Source organism: Phycodurus eques, chromosome 11 (genome assembly GCF_024500275.1).
Source record: "Phycodurus eques isolate BA_2022a chromosome 11, UOR_Pequ_1.1, whole genome shotgun sequence".
Classification (NCBI taxonomy): domain Eukaryota; kingdom Metazoa; phylum Chordata; class Actinopteri; order Syngnathiformes; family Syngnathidae; genus Phycodurus; species Phycodurus eques.
The window spans coordinates 15,412,816-15,426,182 of NC_084535.1; the positions used below are offsets into that span (position 1 = coordinate 15,412,816).

Genomic DNA, 13,367 nt, shown 5'->3' on the forward strand with positions numbered 1-13,367 from the left:
TCCTTGGCATTACTTTTGATCAAGCATAAGCATGAAACTAGAAATTGCGGTTTACTTATAGAAACTGTAAAATCTCTTGTTGAACAAAATTCCATTATAAGAAAATAAATGACTACAACAGTGGTTAATATATCACAGCTCCCGAGGGGAAGTGATTTCCAACCACTGTGTGATGGCACATTAGTGTGCCCTGAAAGATCATCGATGTGGCACGAGAAATTCTCCAATTTCACTTTATTGGTCCGAAAATCTATTTTGAACACATATTGTATCTTTGTTAATCTATCTATGCCAGCGACATATAGTGAAAGTCAGAATAATTAAATGCTCTTCCACTAGAGCACATAAGGTACAATTAACCCGTGTATCCACTTGTTACTGTTCAAACAACAGAATGAGTCATGGCTTCCTACGCGTATATAAGTTTTGTGTTGAACTATACGGGCCCAGATAAAAATTTACACAGTAAGTAAATTTTTGCATTAATTGAGATAAGATTATTCCAGTTTCTATACTTTTTGTGCCTTCTTTGTTTAGCGGTGTTATGTGACTTTTGAAAAATAAAGGTTGGGAAAGACTGCTCTAGGGTCCATAAGCATTAGGGAATAACATCAGAGAAATCTGATTGGAAACATTTATTTAAGGGATGTATTTTAACCACTTCAACTGGACTGACATCCCATACTTGAGGCAAAACTGGCGAATTCTGTATCACTGATCTTACAATTCTTTGCCCCTCTCTTCATTGTATTTGCAGAGGCGACGGTCCTCAGTTACGACGGCAGCAAGTTTATGAAGGTCCAGCTGCCAGTGGTGATGCACACAGAAGCTGAAGATGTTTCTATGCGCTTCCGATCCCAACGAGCCTATGGCATCCTAATCGCCACCACCTCTCGGGACTCGGCCGACACCCTGCGTCTGGAGTTGGAGAGCGGTCGCGTTCGGCTGACCGTTAATTTAGGTAGCGAACCAAGCGCGTATCCTCTGCAGCAGCAAAGTCATGCGTCAAATTGAGCTAAATTACGCCTGACAACTCTTTCAAATGCACCGCCACACCACCACATGCATTGTACCTCACACACATTATTATTATTGCTGTTGTCTTCACACTCTTGAATAGAAGGAGATGGTGTAAAGCTTTCAATGGCAAGAGTCTGCGGCTCTCTGGTTACTGCCACTTGAGCTCACAGTTGCCTTTCCCAGCAAGGAAATGCTCGCCACCGGTTTCCTCAACTTATTCCTCATATGTGTCTTCGTTTGAGACCCGCTGTGGTGCTGTTGCCACCTTATTTTTTCCTGGCGGTCTTTTATTTGCAGATATATCTAATGCCAAGATAGATACGTAGATATATAGACAGACAGACAGATACCGCTAATCGCCATCGACAGTATTATTGCTTTTTTTTAACTTATGAAACAGAAATGATTTTCCAAAAAACGACAGGTCACTGTCTCCTCCTCAAAGATATATATATATATATATATATATATATATATATATATATATATATATATAAGATATGTATCAACTATCAGAAGGCTCACCTTTTTAAAACCTGAGCATTCCCTGTAAGGGCAGGCAAGTGTTGGTCTCTGGCTGTTTGCCCCCACTTTTCTGCTGCGGTTGACAACATACGACAGGCAGGGCCAGAAAGGAAGGCACGGAGGGGGTTTTCGAACTGGGTCACCTATCGCAGAGCACAACATGAGCTGAGCTTTTGCAACCAGGGAGGTAAAAAGGGAAAAGTAAGATAAAGCCTGTGTGCCCGCGGCTTACTGTAAGTCAGTCATGAAAGTTGACAACTCGAGCTGCTGTGGTAGAATTAAGACCACAACCCAGCACGCTACAAAAGGGACTACAAAAAACTGCTTACTTCTTTTGTACACTTTTGTCTTTTACAGCTTTAGAACATAGATACACTTACACATACCTTGGAGTTCAGTCAGTGTCGTACAGATGAACTCCTACTCTCCATTAAGTCAAGATAAAAATCCGTGAATAATTTGAATGTACTGTAATAAAATGACTGAAATACATATTAGACTCTCTTTAAATTGAGATAATTTTTTTCATAATCATCACAATTTCTCTATTATAGTATATAACTACTTTAGATGATGATCAGGTAATAATCTTAAAACACTGTCATATTTTAGGGGATAATCATGATTTGTTTGCAAAATGATAGACATAGTTTCCTAGCTGGCCCTGTCTGACTCTGACCAAAATCTCATGCTCTCATAATATATAAATGTAAATAATTCACCTATAATATGAAATCAAAACATATATAGAATGAATAGCTATTAATATCATCTATTTTGGATATTCCCAAAAACCATGTTATGCTCCTCTCTCTCGACTGCTGCAGCACTTTAGCGGTCATGTTGCAGCTGGAGGCCATGAGTGAGAGCATCAGAGGACGGTCAGCGTCCGTGTGTCTGTCCCCAGAGAGGTGGACTGTATGTTTTACTGATGTCTGCAGCTGCAATGTTGAAAGATGAATTTATCTCTCATCTATTCTTCCCCATCTAGATTGTATCAGGATAAACTGTACCTCCAGTAAGTTACTGCTCACATTCATCTCTTCTATTACTCTTCTCTGGGCATTCATGTAGCCTACCACCAGATTACTACTACCAGATTCCGAGCAACCTTGTTTTATAAAAGACATTCTATTTCTTTTCTGCAGCCATTCTAAATGACATTCAAAATTCCTCGTAAGCTGTATCTGACTTGCATCTTGCATTGCAATTATTATTAGAGGTTCATAAGATGTGAAAAGGGGAGGTTGTAATAGATTTGGAACCATGAAATATTACGTTTCTATTGATATTTTCTAGTGCTATTTAAAAAATTAAAAAAAAAAAAAAAAAAAATTAATACTTTTCAGTAATATTTCAGTGGTATTCGACATGCATGAGGTCCTTGTCACATTTTTTTACTTTTACTTTGACTCTAGTACGTCTAGCTGGATGTAAATTGAGGAGGTCATTCACGGCACATATACAGGAAATACAGAGTGTGGTTTTATTATTCTCATTAAGTTGCCTCACAGAGCAGAAAGAAATGTTTGAAGTGGGAGGTGGAAAGAATAGATCATTGTCTGTGTGTGCGCACGTCTGTGAGTGTGTGTGTTTCAACAAAGAGGTAACGCTGCAATATTTTAGGAGGTAAATATCCCTGACATTTATTATTCAGGAACTGTGATGAATAAATTATTACATTTTTGGAGTCATAATCCATGACCTCTCTTCCTGTTTAATGATTCCAAGAGCTATACACACTATCGGTGTCATAGATAATAATGAATGAAATAAAATATCTTTCATAGAGCCAGTCCCCACAAATACTATACAGGGGTTTAATATGCTGTAAGTCAGTGTTCCGTATTCCGAAGGTCAGTGATGAGAAAGCGAGGCCTTACACATCCAATGCCCCCATGTCGCATCACGTGGAGTGACCTCTAGACATGCCTCTGTGAGCCGGCCACTCTTAACACCTTTCTAAATGCTGAATAGCAATGTTCATGCCTCCTGGATGCAGCCCTTGTTTGTGTATGCAAATGAAAAGCTCACAGCTCTAATTCCCCATTTCAACGCTTTAAAAGGTCATTCTTGGTTTATGATGACACTGTGAAGGCATAATGTGTGTGCACACAAAACCCTGGTAATTCTTTTATGTTGATATTAGGACTGGTAGTGGGTATTTTTTTTTAATGTAAAACAAAAATACAATGACAAGAGGACCTTTGGGGGGGATATTTTAATATTAAAGTGTTGTAAAGTATCGCTGACGCTTTAAATAAGACAATCTGCTCCATGGATTGTGTAGCTTTGTAGTGCACATCACAAAGTAAAAGAAAAGACTGAAGTAACATCCATAATGACTATTCCAGGAGAAACGACTGTTTAAATAAATAGAGGCACTAGGCCAATACAAATTGAAGATTTACAAAACTTTGGGTCTCAGGACATGAAAAGAAGTTTGGGGAAATAACCATGTTTAGTTCATGTTGAATTCATAATTTTATCTCTCTTTATTATTGTCTCTGTTATTTCCCCCCTCATGTTAATTAATGTGTAGTGTCAGGTCAGGCACTGTGGTTCTGGTCAGCTTGGTAGTTGAAAGATTTCAGCAGCAACTCAAAGAACACATCACTGTCAATTAGCGACCGAGGCTCCCTGGGGCTGCCGAGAGCTGTCTCGAGAAAACATTGCCACTTTGACTTAAACACTCATAACGTGTACTAAGCGACAACAAACTAAAACACATACTCTTCAGTTATCTGGCTACTGATGGACTCCTGGTTCCACCCTCCTCCAACATTACAGGGATAAATGTTGTTATATATATATGTGTTGTTGTTTTCTAACTAGAATGAAATGTTTTCAATGTTTACCTGACGACATATCTCTGTCACACATGGCTCTATATCACGATGTGATATAAGTGCGTTTGGGGTCCTCATCAGAAAATATTAAAACATTATGAAAATGTAGCAGACAAATGAAACTGAGGTCCTATTATACAGTAAGTGACCAAACATTTGCAGACATACCGGTAAATTAGAGAGTAAGTCTCCTCATATGTGTTTGCTTCATTTTATACCTATTTTTAAAATTATTTTATTGGCTCCCACACACATCCACTAATTAAAATGACAAATTTTTATCATTCATATTCTATTTTCATAGTCATTATTGAACATTTTCCGGCACAGTGAACGACTGGTTAGCATATCTGCCTCACAGTTCTGAGGACCGGGGCTCATTCCCCGGCCCCGCCTGTGTGGAGTTTTCATGTTCTCCCTGTGCCTGCGTGGGTTTTCTCCGGGCACTCCGGTTTCCTCCCACATCCCCAAAACATGTGTGGTTGGTTGATTGAAGACACTAAATTGCCCGTAGGTGTGAATGTGAGTCCAGATGGTTGTTTGTTTCTATGTGCCCTGCGATTGGCTGGCGACTGGTTCTGGGTGTGCCCCGCCTCCCGCCTGAAGATAGCTGGGATAGGCTCCAGCAGCCCGCGACCCTCGTGAGCATAAGCGCTAAAGAAAATGGATGGATGGATGGATGATGGATGGATTATTGAACATTTTGCACTGCACCGTGTCCATGAAATTGCTGTCCACCCTGTCATCATTGGGCAAATGGGTTTTTTTGGTGTGTTTTTTTTACATTACGATGAGCATGTTGACTTTCTGTAGTGGAGGCTGAAACAGTGGATAGTTGCAGAATAAATATTCACATTTATATTTCATAATTTCATCATATTATAGGTGTAGTTGAATGTTGCCCAGCTTAACATGTCCACTATGTCACAGCAAAATATAAGTTGATATAAAAACATTTTAGAATTTCTATATATATTTCAGGGATCGAAGTTTACTGATTCCCGATTGCCCGTGGCAAGTTAAAAAATAGTCACTGGCAAGCTAGCAAAATTCTCGATCAGGCAAGCATATGAAAAACAATGATTGTCGTATGTAGGGATGTCACAATATTCACATTATCGCGAAATTAAAAGTGCCTCGGTATCGTCGTGGCCTTCTCTTGGCAGTAGAGAGTTTCACTTCCTCATTTGAGTGTAAACGTACCCAATTGGACTTGTAGCTCATGTGACCATGCCTGTAAATCTAAAGAAATAAACTGATTGACTGACTGTCCTACGTGACCGCAGCGTTGAGAGGAGTGCATCAGCGTTGCAACTTCTACGGCGTGCTATGCCCGTCAGAGCGTCACTTCACAATCGACTGGGCGAGATAGAGGCGCCTTGTTGTTCACGCCGGCCTCTGTCCCAGCAAACGCAGACACACGGGTCGGGATCGCGTGCCGTGGACCTCCGCTTCGTGAAGCCTGCATCCTGGCTCGCAACGGCCGCCACCGGGAAGCCCCGTGAGTCGCCTCTCCGTGTGTTGCCGCCAGCGCCGCTCCCGCTCCTCCGCCGAATTGTTTAAGCCTATTTTAACAGTAACACTCTTTAGTGGTGTACTAGTGAGTCGAAAGTCATGGGTGGATGAACATCACACGGAGAGGAAATAACGATTCTAAGTCCCGTTAAAACGTATACCTCCGCAATTACATTCCATTAGTCCCAAAAAGGAAATAATAAAATAGGTCGACTCCATATCATTGCAAAAATAAATCATCTTACATACTGCAAGTAGGGCAAGGCCAAGTTAACTTTGAGCCCTGTATTTGTTAAACAGTACATTAGCTCGTTAACTGAATCATGTTGCGGGGTTAAGGTGCACCAGATGCTCATTAAATGCTAACATAAGTCAAAAATGTCCACCTTGTCATTGTCCACCCTGTCAACATGCAGTACAGTACCTCATTTGCTGTGTGCATTTACATTGTCTGCTTCCAGTTTCTTCATAAAAAAAAAACATGTTGCAGCTTGGCCAATATGCATTTTCTTACAGCCATAACAGCTACCTAATGCAATTAATATGAAATTCAATGGAAAGTCTCTACTTTTTGATGTGAAATCAGGAAGTCTCAAAGGCCCCTTATGGTGACATACATTATATTGACTAACATGCCTGGTTAGTCATAACAAACATGAGATTTCATGGCCTATTTTCCAGCCACACGATGGTGTAATAAACTTCAGCATTTTCTATTTTCTTTTCGAGTGCTAATTCAATTAAGAGAATTTACTGGACTGATTGGTCCTGTTTAATGACCTTTGCGTGACAAAACAATTTCACAATGCATTTCAGCATTTATCACACAAGTAGGTCACCTGGTGTTGCCCACTAAGCTTCTCTTGCCACCAGGACAGGCTTTGATGTGTCCTTTTGACAGTAATCCAGCAGTTGCTGATTGGTCCACCTGAGTGAGTCGTGGTGTTGGGCCAGGCAGCACCAGCGTCTGGCTTGTCATTCTGCCAACCCGAGTTGATTGACTGGATAATCACATGTTCTCTTGCTGCTCTTGTGCCATACTTCTCTGCTGTTCCTTTGGGCACAGAAGCCAACGAGGCGGAAAAACATCGCTGTGGGTCCATCACTGCAGATAGATCACCATAAGTGAGGATCATTGGTGGCTGGAAGCTGCACGCACATTGGCCTATAATGTCAGTCCCACAACCACACAGTAAGACAGTGGATGCAGTGAGGGAATGTGGCGTAATGTAAATGGCCTCTTCGCCCGCTTCCTTTTTTCTCCCCTTGGAGAGCAACAAGGGCAGAAAGATGGAAGACAAAGATCAAGTACACTTTCAAGTCCTAGTCTATTCCATTATTTCATATCTCTGGCCCTTAATCCTGCTCCAGTTTCAATCCTGCCCCTATGTTTAGTGCTTACAAAGCAGAACTGGGCCTCTAAGATTGAACGTGTCCCAGAACTTTGGCATCCGCACATTTGCATACGCATTGCATCAGTGGTTTAAAACTTGCTGAAGAAGAGAGAATAAATAGCTGTAGAGGAGTTGAAGAGCATGAACCTGGCACCTATCTAAAATAAGCCTCACAGTGGGCAGAACCTTTTTGAGATTTAATTCTGTCACAATGGGATATTGTCATCCTCATGTTTGGTTGTGTGGGCACAGCAGGAGAACGCTGGAGCGGCATCTATAAAAATTCCAAGATCTTTACATAGGTTGCAGTGTTTCTCTCGTCAGACCAATTCAGGGCTTGTGTGATTTGTGAGTGGTAATTGCAGAGAGGATTCTTTCAGGGTTTTTAATTTTCATGCACTTTGTCGTGCTGCTCTAATTTATCAGATTTTAAATTAGATTATGCTTGAGGTGTTTGCCACATTGAATCTTTGTAACCTCTCAGTCACATAGATCATGCAGTAGTTTCAGGATTGGCTGAAGGCATGAATCGGAGGACTGCAGTGTTATGTCACTTAAATTATCACTGAGCATCAAAACACATCATGGTTGCACAATGTTCACACTGTACTTAATTAGCTTGCAACAAGCATCAGATACATGGTGCTGTGTTTCCAAAATGAACATTCTTATTTGTGACAGTGCTTATTGAAAATGGAACCACACTCTGTATTTTCTTGTATTTGATTGACTGGATTTGGTGACAGCAACTTTATTTTTGCTTTACATTTCCCATTTTACAACATAGTAAAATGGTTCTGTTTAACATTACTGTTATGGTATGACTATCTCTTTAATAAGTTATTTAATATCTCAAATTTAAGGGAAACTGAACAAATTAGGAATGCAAGGTGATGCCCAGTTGTGAGATAGAATATCTCATGATGGTCATCTGCTGCCACCTAAGTGGTGTAATATAAATTAGTTGAATACAACAGTCTATCAGACACCAGAGACAAGCTACTTTATATTTGTCCCATTTCTTAAGTTTACTTAGTTACAACCACTAACAGAGCAGATTTACAGCAGAAAGCTATTAAAGTATGGCTTCTCAATTACCTTCTTTCTGCATGTGAAAATGGGAGTTTCTTGAACATTCTGATGTCTATCTTTGTCTAATGCTGGAACGGCAAAGTGCAAGTCAGGATAATGTGTTTTCTATGGACCATTAACTATGTCAACCTTCATGTTTTCTGACTTTGCTGAAATAATGAATGTCCCTCTTTTCTTTTTCTTTTACCTTCTTCACTGTTTTCTGTACGGATTTCTGTAGTATATTCACCTCTCACATGTGTATGTTTGTTAACAATTTTTGGGCTGTCCTGCAGGCAAAGGTCCAGAGACTATTTTTGCGGGTCAGAATCTGAACGATAATGAGTGGCACACAGTACGTGTGTTCAGGAGGGGAAAGACTTTGACACTGACTGTAGATGATCTGACACCAGTGGAAGGTACTTCTAAATTACCAAAAAGTAAACCTACAAACCTTCTTGTTGTTATCCCCCCCCCCCCCCGTCATTTGTACAATTAAACCCAAAATTATTCACACCCTGGCCAACTTTCGAGTTAAAGTAGATTTTTATTTGGTGAATGGTATCTTAGCTGGAACTGACACAAGAAAGTGACAGTTTGTTTTTACCATTGGACAAAATACTTGTTCCCTTTCCCTATAAAGACATATCTAATGTTATGAATTTAGTTTATTCGAGTACTCTAGATAATGCTGGAATTTTAGGCACCAAACTCTGAGAGAAATCCATCATTGTTTACTTGTTGTTCTCACTTCTGCATGTTGCATATACTGTAGCTTTGAGTCATCTTTATTTTATTGTCTTTATTTTCATTTTTAGGTTTAAAAAGATGGCATTGAAACAAGGTCAGAGAGAAACAGTTTCTAGTCTCTGTCTGGCCTGTTCATTTTTCAATTTTGTTGTACCAATTACAAGTACAATTAGACATTTTTATTCTTCTTATTCATTCTTTGAATTAACAATGCAACCCCATCCCTCCCAATATATATATATATATATATATATATATATATATTGGAATGTTCCACAATCTTTGGTGCACAAGATTGCATTCCAGCTTGAAAACATACATTCAATGTATAAAAATGCCCGTCCTGAATAATTTTGGGCTTAACTACATTTCAATACTTTTCTACAGTATTGTGTGGTATCTTGCAGAATACACCCAGTCAAGACACAGATTTGTATTTCTTTATTTTATTTTTTTACCAACACCAGTATAATTAAAATGTCGAGCCAAGTTTGCTAATGTTTGGAAAACAGTAAAAGTATTTTAATTGATTGTCTTGGCGTTTGTCCCGAACAACACGTTAGAGAATTAGTGGTTAGCATGTCTGCCTCACAGTCAAGAGGCTCTGGGTTTGAATCCCAGCTCAGGCCTTCCTGAGTGGAGTTTGCATATTCTCCACGTGCTTTCATCGGTTTTCTCTGGGCAACTTCCTTCCACATTAAAAAAAAACATGATCTTTGATTAATTTATTGGCGACCAGTCGAGGGTGTACCGCGCCTCTCGCCCAAAATCCATTGGGATAGGCTCCAGCTCACCTGCGATCCTCATTAGAGAAAATGGATGGATGGATTTGGTCCCAATCGTCCCAATAGTCTTGACAAAAGATAAGACAATCAAAACAAGGCAATCTCAAGAATAGCTTGCTTGCGAATCTTGATAATTCTAGCAAACTTCTTCATGTATTTTGGACATTTTCGGGAAGTTGTGTTGCCATTGCCGTAATTCTCCCACTGCCCCAGCAACACTACCTTTTCTTTTCCCATCTGTGCGATCAAAGGTCAAATGGCCGGTGACCACACCCAACTGGAGTTCCACAACATTGAGACCGGCATCGTGACGGAAAAGCGCTTCATGGCCATGGTGCCGTCCAATTTCATTGGTCATCTCCAAAGCCTCTCCTTCAATGGCATGGCCTATATAGACCTGTGTAAAAACGGCGACATCGACTACTGTGAACTCAACGCCATGATCGGCTTCAAGAACATCATTGCTGATCCTGTCACCTTCAAGTCGCGCTCCAGCTACGTCACCCTCACCGCTCTTCAGGCGTACTACTCCATGCATCTTTTCTTTCAGTTTAAGACCACCTCCTCTGATGGCCTCATCCTCTATAACAGTGGGGATGGGAATGACTTCATTGTGGTGGAGCTGGTCAAAGGGTATGTTGAGACTGTATACTATTGTGAAACCACATTATCTCAGGTGTTTTTTTTTTTTTTTTTTTTTTTTACACTTGTACTCTTGAAAATGTTATTTCCAACTGAGTTGTAGAAGATATGATGTCACACTAATGGTGGAAGAGGTTTCTAACGTATTTATCTTGGTGTCACTGTTTTATATCACAATAACCTGGCATTTGAACAGGGGTGTGTATACTTTTTATATCTACTGTATCTGAAATGTATTTTGGTAGCAAACCTTGTTGTTTTTTTTCCAGGTGCAATTTTCACATTGTATTTTTCTCTCCCTCTTATTCTTTGTCAGCGTGTCAGCAGCTGAAGAGACCTGCAAATACGAAACACTAAATGCTTACTATTAAGCTGCTTGTATAAGGTCCTTTTCATGAAAATATTCATACTTCACAACAGTTTCTTAAGAAAATAAAATTCCTGACAGTTTTTACATTACTAATGACCTTCATATTTCGTTCTTATCACCTTTATGCCAGAATTGTTATTGAGAGCTTTTGGCTATTAGTCTTCTTCCTTTTTTAATCCTCACAAAGGCACACAAGTACCCAACATAAAAAGAAATCAACTACCCAAGAGTGCATTTCTTAATGCTCAGCTATAGGATGACCTTCTTTCAATTAAGGCCTGAAGTTATTCAGGGTGATTGAAAAGTAACTCTCAATTTTAAAATACTTACAATTTATTCATGTGTTTTAATATTTTTCTAAAAATGTTTGAGCATGTTCCATGATTAAAGGAGCAAGTCTATTCAAACAAACCAACGACTTTGGAAGAACTTGAAGGCCGAATACGAGAAGTTGTGTCTTCCATCCCACAAGTGTTCCTTGTGAAATCAGTTAATGCGGTTCCCAGGCGGCTTGAGAAACTGGTGGCTAATGCTTGCGCCCATATCGAATTTGAAATAAAACTCCATGCAATACACTTTCTTCTCATGTTCATTTCTTGTAAGAATTATAGTTCATAAATAGATTACAAGTACTTAAAAATAGGGAGTTACTTTTCAATCACCCAGTACATAATATTCTGCTTGGAGAAACATTGTAAAGTGTTCTTTTTAAAAAAAAAATAATAATAATATTTTATTAAATTGATCATATAAATTGTGAACTGCTCTTAAAGTACAGAATTAAAGATTGGTTTGTTGATCACAGCCAAGAGCCTTTGTTAATTCTGCAGACTGACAATAATTTTGCTATTTTTGTTATGCATACGCACTAATGCGTCACAAGTAAAATAAAATGAATGAATAAATAAAAACAAAACATGCACTCCAGGAACATGCACACACTATTGCTCCATTTTTAAGAGAGGTTAATAGAAGATTATAAAACTTCAGCATGATGTTTTGTTATTGTGACATTCAATTTTGATGACCATTTGTTCAGGTCTTTTAGTTTTCTGTTCATGATTAAACATAGTAAATGGTCTTTCGCTGTCTGATTGTAGATACCTGCATTATGTGTCAGACCTGGGAAATGGAGCCCATTTGATTAAAGGAAACTCCAACAAGCCTCTCAATGACAACAATTGGCACAGTGTCATCATCTCCAGGGATGCCAACAACCTCCACACTGTCAAGATTGATACCAAGATTACCACCCAGACCACCACAGGGGCCAAAAACCTGGACTTAAAGGGTATGTACAATCTGCTGTACCGAGTGTTAAAATGACATGATCGTCACGTGTGTATTGTTATCCGATAACAAAACTGAAATCAACTAATATGATTTGAATTTACATTTAAAACAGCTACATTAAAAAAATACCAAGTCAACATCATGCAAGAAATCTACAAAAGAATGATAGTAACAAGTAAACAAATAAAACAATGATGAGATTGTTTTATTCATGCCCAATGTAGCAGTCTTCCCAATTTATAGAAACATGATATATGTCTTATGAGGGCATACAATGAATTATAATTGTTTAATATTTTTAAATTGTGCACTTCCTGAGGTAATGTTTACATGACACTGTTCATTTCGCTAACAAAGGTCATACATACATTTAATCCTCTGCTTAATTTGCACAAGACAATTATCCTATGCAATAATATAACCTGTCTGTTCTGTAGTGTGATCAATTCCCCACTAGCTCACAATAGGAAAGCTGCTTTTTATTTTCGCCCCTACTGCCTACTTTATAGTGCAATTACCATATTTTTCCACGAGGGGTAAGTATTGTATTTTTTCCCTCATTCAGGTAACCTTTATATTGGTGGAGTGACCAAGGAGATGTACAAGGAACTTCCCAAACTGGTGCATGCCAAAGAGGGCTTTCAAGGTTGTTTGGCATCAGTGGATCTGAATGGCCGTCTCCCGGACTTGATGTCAGATGCGTTGGACTGTGTGGGGCAAATCGAAAGGGGATGTGAAGGTGAGGTTTGAGTTAAATTGAGTTTTGAGCTTCCTGATAGTTTTTATAATTGTCATGGCAGCAGAACTATATGGCGGAGTAAAAATCAATCTGCAGCATATGCCGAAACGTTTGAGTATTTTTTTGTTTTGTTTTTAACGCTCTACAATGCTCAACTGATTCCTTACATTTTGTCCAAGAAAGAGCCGATGTTATTTGAAATGATCTGCGGTATCTAAAGTCAACTGGCACTGACGATCAGTCAAAATTTCCAACTGGTCATCTATAAACCTGTGGGAATTAATTTGCTAAGAGCCATATTTATTTTTTTAGTTATATCTGATCCAAGATAGTTGAAGTATCTTGGGTCACGGTTTTGCTGTTTTTACTCTTCTGTTGTCCAGTTGTTGTTTTTTTAAATACTTCCATTTCAAT

At 39.1% G+C, this 13,367-nt stretch overlaps 1 protein-coding gene across 21 annotated transcripts in view; it reads left to right on the top strand.

The window, feature by feature from the left end:
* Positions 1–13,367, top strand: part of LOC133409403 (neurexin-1a-like) — a 247,800-nt gene that overhangs the window by 122,249 nt on the left and 112,184 nt on the right. For 13 of the 21 annotated variants that reach the window (XM_061689309.1, XM_061689310.1, XM_061689319.1 and 10 more), the window contains 6 exons: positions 758–961; positions 2,537–2,563; positions 8,671–8,793; positions 10,161–10,542; positions 12,022–12,212; positions 12,780–12,953. In XM_061689309.1, the coding sequence (XP_061545293.1) occupies positions 758–961; positions 2,537–2,563; positions 8,671–8,793; positions 10,161–10,542; positions 12,022–12,212; positions 12,780–12,953 (1,101 nt within the window). The remainder of the gene's footprint in view (positions 1–757; positions 962–2,536; positions 2,564–8,670; positions 8,794–10,160; positions 10,543–12,021; positions 12,213–12,779; positions 12,954–13,367) is intronic. The other 8 variants (XM_061689313.1, XM_061689323.1, XM_061689326.1 and 5 more) reach the window with 2 other exon arrangements.